This window comes from Lygodium microphyllum, chromosome 14 (assembly GCF_053477565.2).
Source record: "Lygodium microphyllum isolate KBCC chromosome 14, Lygodium_microphyllum_v1.1.10, whole genome shotgun sequence".
NCBI lineage: Eukaryota > Viridiplantae > Streptophyta > Polypodiopsida > Schizaeales > Lygodiaceae > Lygodium > Lygodium microphyllum.
In genome coordinates, this window is record NC_141148.1 from 20559835 (window position 1) to 20575328 (window position 15494).

The following is a 15494-nucleotide window of genomic DNA, read 5'->3' on the forward strand; positions in this document are numbered from 1 at the left end:
TTGTCTATGTGTAGATACAAAAGGATCCTCCTGAATTAGGGTGTTGCTTATGGGATATAGAAATTTGTAGGATTGCATATTGTTTAATGAAGCTTTTGGTAATTTATATGTTTTGGGGCTTTTTTAAAGAGCTAATCAGTTTGTAATGCATTTTTAGCTCAACATCCCCCTCTTGAAAGTGACATCTTCAATTGCATTCGAATATGGTTGAAACATGGCCTCTGTAAGAACTAACAAGCAATAAATCCTTTTAAAACTTTATGTTGTACTTTTCCAAGTCCTTATAGTTTGCTGTCCTCAAGTGTCCCATGTAGCCTTCACACCCACCTCAAATGTGCTAGTGGGCCACACGTTACTAAACACGTGGTTGAACTTTACCCAAATTTTGTCTAGAATTGTTGTACATTTCCTCTTAAGGAAAGTAGATGCCTTATGCACCTTGGACCACTCAATGTAGTTTATTCTTGATAGGCCATATCAAAAAGTTGAATCTTTGTAATTGTTCTTGAATTAATTAACTATGTGTATAAACTTACACATTATTTAATTTGTTTTTTATTCAAGAGAACCTTAATGACAAATGGACTTGCCCAAAGAGCCAGATATAAATCATGTCCCCATGATGGCTTAGGTGCAATGGTGGCTAGATAATGTTAAATATTTGCAAGAGCTTTGTTAGCTTATCAAGGAGGTCATGTGGCCAAGTGGTAGGAGAAACCAGCTGATTAGGGTCAAACAATGAGTCGCACTGTTCTTAACCTAGTTAGTCCAATATTGAGAGGGACATTTTGCCAAGATAGCTACACATAACTTGTGCTAAATAGACATCTCTCTCTTATTGATGGTTGTTTGCAAAAGGTGCAAGAAACCCAGAGGCGCATTATGGGATAGCCACAATTAGCATGAGATTGAGGAGAAATGCTTACATTTTTTGAGAGGGAGTTGTTCTTTAGCCATTGTGTAGGGAAGTAGTTGAGTGTGAACGAGTTCTTGTGTGGTTACACCTTCAATGAAGGAAACGTAAGGAAAAGGCATCTATGTAAGTATTTTAGATATATGCTTATGGCATACTTATGATCTTGATAGGTTTTTCTAAGATCATAATCGATCCATTGAAATAGTATAAGTTTCCATTTTTGAGTTCTATTAACTTAATGAGAATTTTGGGTGAATCAGAATACATATAAGGAGTTGTTTTGAGTGCTACAAGGCGTCCAAGAGTAAAAATACAAAAAAGTAGTGTGTTTTATAAAAAGCAGTATTTTTAGCTATTCTAAGGAGATTATCGCAATTTTGAGTATTTAGACAACTATATTCTAAGTTTGGATGAAAAAGTTAGGGAGAAAACAAGCTATATCTAAGCTGAGGATATGACTATTGTCCTTAGGATTTTAGTCATATTCCATTGCTTATAGGGCTTCTTTGTTAAGGCATCTACTTGCTTATTGCTGGTGGATGCTTTGGGCTATCAAAGGGACATTGTTTCTTATTGTACTGTTGTAGTAGAATTCTTTTGGGTTGTATAGAGTGTCCAAGCTATCATCTTGGAAAAGTTTAGTCTGAGCAATCAACTTAGACGTAATGTTTGTAACTAAGAGGTGCAGCTATAGTTGTACATATTCATTCAAGAGTAATACATAGAGTTCGTTCAAATTTTTTTGTCTTCCGTTTGTCTTGATTTTTTTCTTGAACCCTTGTCACTTGTGGTTTGTGGCTTGCCATATACCCCCTCTTGACATTTGGTGAACCCAACGTGAAAAGCCACGTTCGTACTCAATAAGATGGAAGACAATATGTATGTAGATGATGATGTTGTTAGATGTAAAGACTCACGAAGTTCATGAGGAGTTAGGACCTATGAGATGTTCAAACATGAAAAGTTGTGACTAATGCTTTGGAGAAGATCATAGAAGAAGTAGAGAAATTTGATAGACGAAATATTACTAGATTTCTCCATAATTATGTAGAAAAGCTTGAGATGGCTAGGGTACTGACCGAAGAGATGCCAAGGTATTTTGATAGAGGTGTGGCTTATGAGCTACGGACCGGAGTAAATGCTATTTATACAAAGCATGGGTCTACGTGGGTTGCTTTTAAGAGAGCTCCAATTGACAAATTTTATCTTGAAGATGCATGTGACGAAGAGATCTTTTCTAGAGTGGGTTTTCAAACTTAGAAAGAGGCTTTTTGCTTAAGAGTTGCAGAGGAATTTTGATTTAAAATATGAGCAATTGCGTGCTATAGAGCCATTAACACTTGAGATAGAAAGCCATTAACACTTGAGATAGAAAGCCTTGCTTTTCTTATAGGTTGTGGATCCTACATTGTAGACAAAATTATAAGAACTTCTTGAAGATGCTACTACAGAGAATGGCCGGATGTCTAATTGGGTGGATGTTCAAGAAGTAGTTTTAAAATTATTAAAACCAAAGAAGACATCGATAGTTGATGGATCTGCAGACTATGGTTCTTGCAAAGCCTAAGCCTTTGCCTAGGTCACAGTCTCTTGTATTTGCATTTGCACAAGCAAAGAATGGTATCATAGATGAGCTTGTGAAGAATATGAGAGAACTATAGATAAAATTGGCTAAATTGGAAGATCTTGGAAGAGCTGCTTCTTTGTAGACTCCTCCTAGGAGTGAATTTGTTGGCAAATGTATATTGTGTGACGTGTCCTCACAAAACTTGTAGATCAGTAGCGGGCAACAATTTTGCTTTAGAAAGCTTGGTGATCCAAGTTATGGATCAAAAGTTATGAAGAGTTTTCTACAGGGTGGTCTTGATTGGCAGTTTTCTATACGATGGATGCAAAGTGGTAATATTGACATTTTGATGAAAATGTCACATGTAAGCGAGATGATACAAAGTTGAGGATCCTAGTTGGAGGTAAAAGTATATTTAAGAGAAGAGAAGTGGAAGAGTACGCAGAGGAAGAGTGGACAAATGAGACACCACATGATGACATTGTAGAGAAAAAAGAAGAAGAGCTTACAGAAGATGAGCAACTTGGAGTAGAAGAATAAGAGTTTGAACTGATAGTTGAACTTACAGATAATGAAGAGTAAAGATGGTATATGGTAGAGGAATGTACAGATTTGGAGGGTGTCATATGGTTACATGTTCAATGAAAGAAAAGTAAGGAAAAGACATCTATATAAGTATTTCAGATATATGCTTATGGGATATTTACTCATGATCTTAACAGGTTTTTCTACGATCAAAAGTGATCCATCAAAATAGTCTAAGTTTCCATTATCGAGTTCTATTAACTTAATGAGAATTTTGGGTGGATCAAAATACATGTAAGGAGTTATCTTGAGTGTTACAAGGCGTTTAGGCCAAAAAGTTATAAAAAAAGCAATACACTTTACAAAAAAGCAGTGTTTTTGGCTATTCGAAGGGGATTTTTGCAATTCTGCTCGTGTTAGCTTATAGACAAGGTCTATTCGGTTTGGCTATTTTGCCTATGCTGGCTTATAGAGAACATCTATTCTGTTCAATTTAAGTACCTGGACAACTATATTCTAAGTTTGAATGAAAAAGTTAGAGAGAAAACAAGTTGCAAGCAAGCTCAGGATAGGACTGTTGTACTTAGGGTTTTGATCATATTCCATTGCTTACAGGGTTTTTTTGCTTAAGGTATTTACTTGCCTATTGTTGGTTGGACGCTTCAGGCTATCAAAGGGACATTGTTTTTTTATTATACTGTTGTAGTAGATATTCTTTTGGGTTGCATAAAGTGTCCAAGCTATCATCTTGGAAGAGTTTAGTTTGAGCAATCGACTTAGACATAGTGTTTGTAACCTGAGGGTATAGCTATAGTTATGCAACTTTATTCAAGAGTAATACATAGAGTCTGTTCGAATCTTTTTGTCTTCCATTTGTCTTGATTTTGGTTTGTGGCTTGACACACATCCCCCGGGCCCCCAGACAGCCTGCAGCACCTAATTGTCCTATTTCTAGTGGCTGTACCCCCTTGTACACCAAATTTACCGTTCTGTTGTGCAGGATTTGAGGGATGTTCTGCATTATTCTCTTACATTCTCTTTTGAATTGTATGTTTTGGTGTTTGGTACCTTTGCAAGAAGAAAGTCAATGTCTGGAGCATGTAATGTAACTCCTCTAACAGCCACCAGCAGCTGGAGCAATTCATCATGATATATTGTCAATGCAAACATTTACTTGTGAAACTTAATTCCTGAAAATTGACATTACTATGAAAGAAGGAATAGAAATTTCAGAATGCACCCAAACACGTGTTCTAAGATGAGGAAAGGGGAAGGGGAAGGGGGGGGGAGATGGGAAAAGTGAGAGTGGCAATGTCAGGGGGCAGGACATATTGAGATTGTCCTTCACCCTGGCCAAATGAACACAATTGACACAATTCGGTAGATTCTAAAAAATCTATAAAACGTTAAGCTATGCCCTTAGGTGAATGAAAAGTTCTTAGATACTTGCTATATATGATGTGTCGAAGTGCAAAACTGGAGTGTCCGCAGCTTTATGATGGGCTAAGGGGAGGAAGATATGGGGAAGAGAACGTTTAAGAAGGAATGTATTATCTTATGCACGTATTGAAGAGTTTTGCCATGCTAGCAAATTAACTGTGTACTTCTATTTTCCGCCACTTCCTTAGGACAAATCTTGGCGAGTACGATACATGGTAGCAAACCAGCTCTATGATCTTTGTGAAGCTGTTGGTCCAGAGCCTACCAGGTAATTACACAAGCGAATGTATCTGCAATGTACAATGGACTTACTATTTCTCTCGATATGGATCTGGTATTGAAGTTCGACCTTTTAATCAAAAGACAACGAAGTTCTAGTATGAGTCTCCCTTTTTTTCTGATGATATGAGCTTTTAACCTATTGATTTTTTTTGTAGAGCGGATTTAGTACCTGCTTATGTTCGTTTGCTGCGCGACAATGAGGCTGAAGTGAGAATTGCTGCTGCTGGAAAAGTGACCAAGTTTTGCAAGATCGTGAGCCTTCCATTAGCTATTCAATCAATTCTTCCATGTGTCAAGGTGAAGCTTGTTAATCTTGCTATTTTGTCTCCTTTCTTTTTTTTGTTTCTATTGAAACTTGAGATGAGGTTTTTTCCCCATATGTACCAGGATTTAGCATCTGATTCATCGCAACATGTACGATCTGCACTTGCTTCAGTCATAATGGGTATGGCTCCCATCTTGGGAAAGGTGTGGGTCCTTTCCACTATTACGTGTTGATATTGATATTCCTTCTAGCATGATACAGATAGCTTGTTCAACTCACAGGAATTAGTGCGGAAGTGGTTTCTAATTTTGTTCATTTTTCAACATTCAATCTAGGAGGCAACCATTGAGCAGCTATTGCCTATTTTTCTCGCTCTTTTGAAGGATGAATTCCCTGATGTACGGTTAAACATAATAAGCAAACTTGATCAAGTTAACCAGGTGAAGTTCATGCCACTCTACTTTGTGCACTTTGGGACTATGACCAAAAGTATGCTAAATAAGCAATCAAAGCGAAGGCAAGAAGGCATTTATTCAAAAGGTGGGTTTTTGATGTCTGGTCAGGTAATTGGGATTGATTTACTTTCTCAATCACTCCTACCTGCAATTGTTGAACTGGCTGGAGACAAACATTGGAGAGTCCGCCTTGCAATTATCGAGTATATTCCACTTCTTGCTAGTCAATTGGGTGTGGAGTTTTTTGATGACAAACTAGGAGCCTTATGCATGCAGTGGCTTGGAGACCAGGTGAAGTTTGCAAAACTATCTCATCTTTCAACTCTTGTTTTGTCAAAGTATCACCTAAGTTGTCCATTCTATTTAGCATTGGTCTGGTGTACATTTTGAGATGCAGAATTTCAACTCTAAATCTTACTCTGTTTGTTTATAAAGATATCAATTAGTAGGAAATAGGAATGAGGAAAGGTGAGGTTAGTTCAGAAAACCAAAAGGTGAAGGTGAGACATTGTATCTGCTGGTTTTTTGCATTCAGTTCTGAAACCTGCTTTTGTTTATGGGAAAACTGCATAAAGGTTTTGACGATGTGGAGCTCTCACATGTTTAAGATAGTGCATGTAACGTTGCTGTGTTCAGTTTTCAGACATCATTGGTTGGTTGCAATGAAAATTCTTTGAAGGATGCAAATGCAGAGAGTAAATTATTCAGACATTACAAATTGATAACGTGATTTTGAGAGATGTAAACACACAAAGAATAAACCATTTGGACAGGTCTGCTCATTATGGGTCACTAAGGATATGCGAATCTTTAGGGAAATCAAAGACTATTGTTCATGCAGCCTAATGACTCTGAATTTTCTTTTGAGATATGCTTGTGCTGTTAGGATAGAGATATTAAATGTTCCTGCTTTGTAGTCACTATTGCCCATGTTAGTGGCAATGCTGGGCACACTTTGTCTGGCATGTTTGTTGGGTAACTCTTAAGTTTTGCATTTTCTGGGATACATATAAAGCTAAACCCATTGCATTGAAAATTCATGTTGACCTGGCATGCACAGAGTCTTTTGAAATCAATGTCACAAGGGTTGATTTTGATGTGGCAACTTTGGTTATTGCTCTTAGACTGTTCATTGGACGTCTCTCTACTGACCTCATCTTATGCACAAACTTCTACTGTAGGGTATATTGAGAGTCAAGTGTAGAGAAAGGGAAAGACAGTGGTAAAGTGTAGAGGCAAGTGTATGGTTCCTAAACAGGGCTAGTTGGTTTACTGAACAGCACATCTGGTTCAGCGCAGCCACATGTATTATATCAATGCTGTGATCAGTCAATATCATATTGAATCAATCAGCTCGGACATAGAAACTGCCACTGGGTGCTGAGGGCTTGGTCCATTTCCTACCACCTTAAGGTTTAGACTACATTTTTTGACCATACAGGTTTGTCACTTATATGCCACTGATATCCTCCACTTCGAGTTCTAGAATCTTTTTATGTCAGTATTCAAGCCACTGACTAGCTTGATGGACATCCTTTTGGGAACTTATGTCTCTGCAGCATGTCCAACATTAGGTTGGGATCTAAGAGCACATCCTTCTTTTTAGCTGTGCGCGTTCCTTAGCAGCAACCATTCTGAGCACTTCAGGCTTCATACTATTGTGCAGCATCAACAATTGTATTTCCTGCTACTGACATTCTTGTGGTTATATAATATGATTGCATTGGTCATGAACTCATTTGCATATTGATATTCTTTTAATAGTTGTATTCAGGTGGGTTTTATAATATATTTTAAATAAGTAAACTGTTTTCATCATATTATGCTCAGAATTTGGGTGGTTTTATTAATTACACCTTGCTATAAATGAAGGGTTCACAAAAGAGTGACAATGAGATTCTGATGGAGTGACACTCAAGGATGCATTGTTTCGAGGTTTTACTGAATCCAAAACATAAAAGATGTTTACATGACTGAATTGTTTCACTCACAAAAAATCTTTATTTAATATATAAGAACATGTGTCATGGCTTCAAGTGACTAAAAATCTTGCATCTCTTGTGCAAAATTATCACTAAATTGGGGTGGGTGCATTTTGCTTTTGGGGTGCATCACTTCATTGATCCCTTTACCCTATGTGTGTGATAGTCTTAGATTGAGTTTCTGAAAAATTGAAGCAGGGTCAGGACTCAGATGTTAATGTTGTGAGGTTTCAGGTCTTCTCTATTCGAGAAGCTGCTGCAAATAATCTGAAGAGATTAGCTGAAGAGTTTCGCCCAGAGTGGGCTATGCAACACATTGTCCCAAAGGTCAGTCTCCTTTTCATCTAATCTGTGACCTTGATGACCTTGATGTACTCTCGTGAAGCTTCTAATCAGAGGATCTCTAGTTTTTTGACTTCCATATTCTGCAAAATAGACAATTTGGTCACATTAGGATCTCCCTTGCTTTTGTTAGTTTGTCTACAGTCTTATCTCATGCATAAATATCTATTGGGCCTGTAGTTGCATTATTTCGGTTTCTTTCTTTTTTCCCTTAAACTTGTGTTTCACTCTTCATTAACAAAGTGTTGTGTGATCATGTCTTTGTGGACATGCTGTGTTTGCATCTTGAGTATGAGATAGGATAGAAAAAACTACGAACTTGCATGTGTTTGCCATCTGGTGCCATAGAAATTTTGCTTTTATTCGCATACCCATACATGATGGCTTTGTACAAACATCCATTCAAAACTCTCGAATTGAAGTATAGCAGCTATTGTTAACAAGCACAAAATCCTACTTTTTTTTAAAACAATGATCACTGTAGTGAAGGTACAGAAGAAAGGTTCAGCAAGATATGATCATGCAGGTAGATAGACTTCAAACTTTGCAGAGATCAGCAAAGTTGATTGGGGCTAGCACTGGAAGGATGTGACTTACTGTCTTAGAAAATCATATTCTTTGCACATCATGATTCTTCTTCTTCGGTACCACTTTTAAGGGTCAAAAAGGGCGCCATAACATTGCCTGTACTTACCTTGGGATACTACCAGCTTTTAGAGACCTTTTTTTGTCTTTCCCGGTGAACAAAGCTTACTGCTTCCCAGTAGAAGATATTAAATTCAATACTGCCATTTCCAATACAAGGGGATGATTTACACTCAATTTGAATCTAAGGGAGGAAAATCCACACATCCAGTTTATATACATGCACGAGTCAATCCTGTATGAATTTATTATTCCGAAGGCCATGTAGATGCTTCGTCTACACTTATTGTTTGTAGACCCATCTGATTCTTAATATCTTCTGATGGTACCATTGATATCTTCAACAATGAAGCTATCAAGTCTAGATACCAGTAAGTATATGTGCTGCAATGGGTGACAGCTAGTTGATGTAGTTTATCTTTGGATGGTTAATGAACCATTTCATTTTGTGGGGTGATTCATCCTTAAAATGACCACAATGAAGTGTGAATTTATTGGATTGTTATTAATTTTATAACCGCAAGGGGTGGCCCAATCCATGGTGGAGCAGGCGTGTTTCTCTTACCCTATATTTTGTGTATACGCTAATTAGTTCATTTTTTCGGAATTTATTAGACGTGTTGTTTGGCATATTTGATGTATCATTTTAGTAATTTCCATCTCATTTGTAGAAATTTATATAAGAGTTGGTCTTGTTTAACCTATTGGATGTTGCATTTTAGTGATTCCAAGTTGGATGCTAGATCTAGATACTCTACTTTCCATCAAGGAGTGTTTCCTTGACTAAGTAACTTTTCATACTTTGCTATCTCCATATCCTTTTCCATCATTTGGTATAGCCTTCTCATGGACCAAGTAGCGATTGTATACTCTGCTATGTCAAGTTTACTCTTTTTTCATCACCTCACCAGACTCAATAAGTCAAATGCACTATATCTAACTCAGAGGCGCTCCAACAGATTGCTATCAATTTGAGTTTTAATCAATATATCATGATGTGTATCTTTGTAATTCTGTTTGGTTCTTTAGTTGAATGTAGTAAAGAGCATTGCTACAATCATGGATGGCTTGGTGGTCATATATTCATAATGCCTATGAAATAGTGCAAGATTATCGAACAGTAACTGGATATCCAAATAATAGTGAAGCAGACCAAGATCTGTAATGGCAAATGTTTGCTGTAAATCAGCCTATTTTTGCTGTCCTTTCCATATAAACATATGAAAGGTTAGCAGAACATGTAGATCATACTGCATACTATTAGCGATTTTAAAATCATAGGAAACATCACAAGGCTTATTGAGTGTCTTTTCTAGGGACTTATCTAGTTAATTAGGATCCGTCAAAGAGTTAAAATTACCTATTTTACACGATTCTCAGTACAAATGATGGGGCTATTTGGTGCAGGTTCTGGAGATGATAAACAATGGCCACTACCTTTATCGAATGACTATATTATATGCAATCTCACTTCTTGCTCCTGTAATGGGTGCTGAAGTCACATGCCAAACGATGCTTCCGGTGGTCATCAATGCAGCTAAAGACAGGTATTAGGCTACTTCGAAAATGGCCGATTTGAACGTTTTTGGTAGTTTGGTGTTCAAATTGCTTGTCACTCATGCTTTTCATACCTGCTAGATTGTTCAGCTGACTGATTACACTAATCTTAAATATTGGGCTTGTTTTATGCTAGGTGGGGTTTTCAAGCCAACTCACTCATGAAGCCTTTTATAATGTTTGAAGTCAGGAGTATTTTCTGAAAATTACAAAAACTTGTAGGCAGTGTGGAACCTCCCTTCCATTCAGAATAGTTTGGTGCTATATATTGCCGAGGCCAAGTACTGCCCACAGCAGCACATATAAGTCGTCACTGACTTCACACTCCTTTTCATCAGAACATGCCTTACCTTCTCTCCTCCCTGGCATTCCAAGTCTTGCACACCTCCACTTAGCTCCTAAACTCATCATGGATTTTGACACCATTAGTACTTCATGATTTACAATATTTAAGCATTAGATGCATATACATGCACTATTTTATCGGATGTATGACTATGAAAGGAATTAACTCATTGTTTGTGCAAGTACATGGGCCATCCAGACCATTGTACTTGAGCCACACTAGATAGAGGCAGGACACATGATTGAAAGGACAGGCCAGGGACTGCAATTTGTGCTCTTTTGGTGTGGGAAAGAGATGGTTATCGTAAATAACCACGTTGGAAACATAGGTATCATTGTCATCTCCTTTCTTCATTTTAGACCTCTCTCTGCAACTTCATCCTACTGACAGTCTAGGGCTGGTTTGATGCTTTGGTAATGGAGAAAGATTGAGTGATTCTTATCATTTTCTGCCCTCTGGATCGAGGGCCCTGGCAAAGGCTTAGAACAGTTCAGTTCGATTGCACTCTTGGCTAAGACAGATTCATTTAGGAAACGATGATGTAAAACGTGCAGGCAAAGTTTCATCAATGCAAGTAAAGTCTATATATGCCAGAGCTGCAGCCTTTACTTTTTGATTTTGTGTAGAACATTGTTTAAGTGAAGGTGTTTCTTCTGGATTTTCAAGGTTTGTGTGCTGTGCTCAAGAGTACTTAAATCTATATATGCTAGTGCTGGAGCCTTTGCTTATTGATTTGGTTCAGTACATTTGTACTCGCACCCAAATGCAATGTGTAAAAACTTATATTGTATGTACCTTTGTCTTAGTTTTCCATTAAAGAGAAAATTTTGCAAGTACTTAGTGGCATGCTATTTGAACTTCTTGAGTTATTGTACTGTGCAGGGTCCCAAATATAAAGTTCAATGTTGCCAAAGTCTTGCAATCCCTTGTACCAATTGTGGATACAACGGTAAGCACATTTCTCTCTCTCAATCAGAAATTGTAATGTATTGCCACACTAGAGTTGTAAGCTGATTCTTAAATGGCAGATTCATATTGCAGATACACTCATGCTCGCATCCTTTTCCCTTTTTTTGGGGGGGTGGTGGGGGAGGGGAGGGGGGGCTTTGGAAACAAAAAATCAAAATAAAGTATTGAGGCCTTCATGCATTTTAGTTGTGCATATCTTTGTTCTGTTAAGCTTTGACTGGCTAATTTCTTCAGCATTTGTACTGCCCTGAACCAAAACCTAACGCAATTAATTCAAAACACTTGATTCTAGAAGATTTTATATGAAAACTAGCTCAAAACCTTTCTTAAAGGGGATAGTGGCAGGCCACACTTTTATCCGACATTATACCTGTTTTCATCACTTTCCTCACAAAGCCATTTCCATCTTTTCTCCCTCTACCTTGGTCATCAATGCCTCAATGGGAGCCCAATTTTCCATGCTGCCGCCAGGCATCATCCTTTGCAGCCCCCGCCTGCGCCAAATGCTAGACTGAGGCATGTTGGCAATTGCCCAAGAGACATCCTAAAATTAGTACTACATTTTGCTGGCCTGCATCATACATTCCTGCTCCAGCCCCATGCCACCTATTTACTCCCATTGTTTGTTTTTAGGCAACCTCAGCTGCCTCATGTTGCTCTTGTGTGTTATTGGTAAAAATTAGCGAGTCATCAACTTATGCATGACTCCCTTGAGTTTTACATCCATGCCATGCAAAAATTTCCAATCCATGAGTTGATCCAAGTAAACAAAGATAGGTTGAGTTGCAATGTCATGTAGCATAGTGTTAAGAGAAGCCCTTGCTTGACAATCCTTTAAGCATTATGAGGCTAATTATCGATAATAATGGGGCTGCCCTGGCTACTACAACCAAAATACGATTGGTTCCATTTTTGGGCAAAAAATGTGGCCAAAATCCCATTCTACACGTGACTTTGGTAAATATTGGTAATGAAAATGGAAAAGGCATTGTCAAGTACGATTTGCTTTGTATTTCAATACTTTCATGGCAATTCTAAGCATTGGTCTTATGATTCCAACCAATGCCAATGAATAGGTTTTTGGTCTCATTGATGATTGCCATTAAGTGTATTGGGTCCTGCGAAGATATGCTAGGGCTTTCATGGAGAAAACAGTTGATTTTTAAAGTGTATGAATATGACCAAAACACATTGAACACAAACAAGGAGCCCAAAGAAAGGAACAAGAATGTAACGAATGAATGAAGGGAGAGAACTACAGATAGAGCTCACTTATTTCATGCTATTTGCATGCAACACATACTTGAAAACCCACTCAATACTTCATCGCAAGTGAAGTAACAATGCTGTGGCAGATGGATAAGGAATTGAACTGTGGCTCTTGGTGCATTTCTCTTGCGTTTCCAGTATTCATAGCTGTTTATGATGTTTGAACAGGACATGCTTTATGGTTTATCACAACCTTGATATTCTATCGCAGAAGGAATAAAATCAAATAATTAGCAAAGATTGTAATAGTCATTTTCTCTTGTTGGAGCGGACTGAGGGAGAGTGCTGGAGAGTGTCACCCTCTAAGAATGGATGAGATACACGTGCTAACATGCGGTTGGTTCCTAATGCCTTCAAACGTAGGTGAATGCTCATGTATGTGGTTGGCTTTTCCAAATACGGAAAATAAGGGCTTTAAAATGTATAGGAAATGGGTTAATGAGACATGGTTCTTTTAATGAAATATAGGTGTCCTAGACACCAAAAAAATAGAACATCAGTAAACAATGTCTTGCTCTCTCTCTCTCTCTCTCTCTCTCTCTCTCTCGTGCATGTGTGTGTGTGGAAACCAATAGAAGGGATGATCATAACAAGATTGAACTAGTGTATAGACTTATTCGACCCTCTAAGCTTAAGCATGAAAATAGAGCATCTACCTTCTAAAGATAGAAGCTGGTACACATAGGCGAGTCCGTATGCAACTTATTACACATCCACGGGAGCAAAATGGCCAAAATATGGTAGACCCAGTATATATGGGAAAATCTACCTTTCAAGCAAGGAAAATGAAGATAGACACACTCTCGAACATAACAGCTTCTTAAAAATGAATATTGCAGTCTCATAAGCCTTCTCTCTCTCTCACACATACATGCAAATCGTCAACACATATAAGGTAGCCCTCAATCCCTTACCTTCATCTAGTTCAAGTGGCATACTGCACACGTGGCTTCTATAACATAAATTCTTTACTCATGCAGTATGCAAGTGCCTCATCAATCCTTTGTCAGAAAACTATCTTCAATCCATTACACTATCTTTTGGCCCTCAAGCCACTTTCAAATCAGCACCCCATATTCTTCTAGGTCCAAACTCATTTGTAGCCTTCTATCTCCCAATAGGGAGCCTCTCCCATAAACCTTCTCTCTCTCTCTTTTCTTTCTCTCTCTTTCACACACACACACCCACTTGTCCACCCATCCACCATAGTTACATGGAATGGGTTTTGGGGACAGGAATGAAAATGGGAATGGGGGGAGGAATTGCCATCCCCTGTTACCATGAGAGGGGTCTCTAACATAAGACTAGGACCGGGAAGCGAGAAAATGGTCATTCCCTATTACTATGACATGCACATTTTTAGTGTTTACTATGCAATGGAATCTACTATTTTAGACCACAGACATTCATCTCTCTCTCTCTCTTTCCCCCCCCCGTAGGATTACGGGACCAAGCTTCTTTCTAGATCATAATATTAATTAGTTCAAAATACAATTTTCAAGACTTGACATGTAGACTTGTAAAACTCATTGTTAGAAATAGAAAGTATCAGGAGGAGTAGATATGGAGTAGTTGCAAAACCCACACAAATCGACTAGTCACAAGTGCAGGTTTATACATAATTCATGATTAGAGTTTTTGCTTGGTTGTCATGAGAAACCCTAGTTCATGCACAAATAGAAAAAGTTAAGCAAGAAACTTTGTACATTGATGATTACATATAAATGTGGCAATCTTATTGCCTTTTGCAACAAGAGATGCAATCCATAGCAAGTCCCCCAATATTCTTCAACAAGTTATTCAAGAAATGTGCCATGCATGGACCGAAGGTGATATGTCGATACATTGCCATTAAAATGTTTCTTGTTGCCTTGTTTGTAGGTTCACTATTTGCCACAAATTGCACTACATTTTCTACCCCAATAGCTTGCACTGCCTCGCACCACTCGGATGTTGATACATTTGTACTCTTTCCAGTCTCTGAAGTATCATAATTGCCAATGAAGTATACATCCCCATGAGAATATGCGATGACACCATGTATGGATCTATGGTGTGTGTCATTCCATTCATCTGCTATCAATGTCACTCCATTTCTTGCCCATTGATTGTGAATATTTGCTGTTGCAATCTTTATGGCTGCTTTCTCCTTCTGAAGCAATGTAGTCTTCATAGTTTCTAATGAAGGGGACTTATATGTGCGTCCATACTCTGCAATCTTTGTCACCATATTCAAAAAATAAAGTGACCTTTTAAATGCAATATGGTCATGGTAGAAAAAGTGTGCCATTGTTGTATCTGTTTTCTCTTTTTTCTTTGGTTCCCATGAAGTGTGCAATGAACTCTATCTAACACCACGACCTGCTATCACTGATGGCCCATGAGAAGGTTGCGTAGCCACTAATCTTGGCGGTCTTCTGCATGAAGCACTATGCCCAGATGGCCTTAGAGTCCATGTTGTTGGATCCATTGCTATGTTTGGTGTCCTCCTGGCATGTGAATTTCCCATAGAGGTGGCTATGTAGTCAAGTAACTCTTGTCTTTTCTCAATTGATACATTGGTGCAAAAACGCACCTCTTTTCTCTCCCCATGTAGAAGATGGGCTCTTACTGAAACCGGTCTATGACTCGCATAAAGCGGTAGTTCCTTCAATTAATACCTTGTCTTTTCTCTCACACAGAAACACAAAGGCCTGACTCCTTCGCTCAAGACCAGATTGGCCCCGAAGACTGGCGCCCATCTCGATATTTCTTTATCAATTAAAAGATGGAAAATTACAAAAATGATAATGTTCCAAAATACATAACCTATGAATAGTTGGTTTTAATCTCTTTTGAGTAAATCCTAGTTGCATAAGAACAACACAGCATGTCCAGATCAACATCTCTTTTAGGAAAGCATTTTTTGTGACCAAAACTCAATGATTCATGTGC

The 15494-nt window shown here is 38.1% G+C and overlaps 1 protein-coding gene across 3 annotated transcripts in view; it reads left to right on the plus strand.

Annotated features, from left to right (window-relative positions):
- LOC148025399 (uncharacterized) overlaps window positions 1–15494 on the plus strand; it is a 40486-nt gene that overhangs the window by 16530 nt on the left and 8462 nt on the right. For all 3 annotated transcript variants that reach the window (XR_015693081.1, XM_087692504.1, XM_087692505.1), the window contains exons 5-12: window positions 4637–4716; window positions 4886–5027; window positions 5118–5198; window positions 5331–5435; window positions 5559–5741; window positions 7667–7759; window positions 9827–9966; window positions 11205–11271. Coding sequence is in view for 2 of the 3 variants with exons in the window: in XM_087692504.1 (XP_087548630.1) it covers window positions 4637–4716; window positions 4886–5027; window positions 5118–5198; window positions 5331–5435; window positions 5559–5741; window positions 7667–7759; window positions 9827–9966; window positions 11205–11271 (891 nt within the window). In the remaining variant the exon portion in view is untranslated. The remainder of the gene's footprint in view (window positions 1–4636; window positions 4717–4885; window positions 5028–5117; window positions 5199–5330; window positions 5436–5558; window positions 5742–7666; window positions 7760–9826; window positions 9967–11204; window positions 11272–15494) is intronic.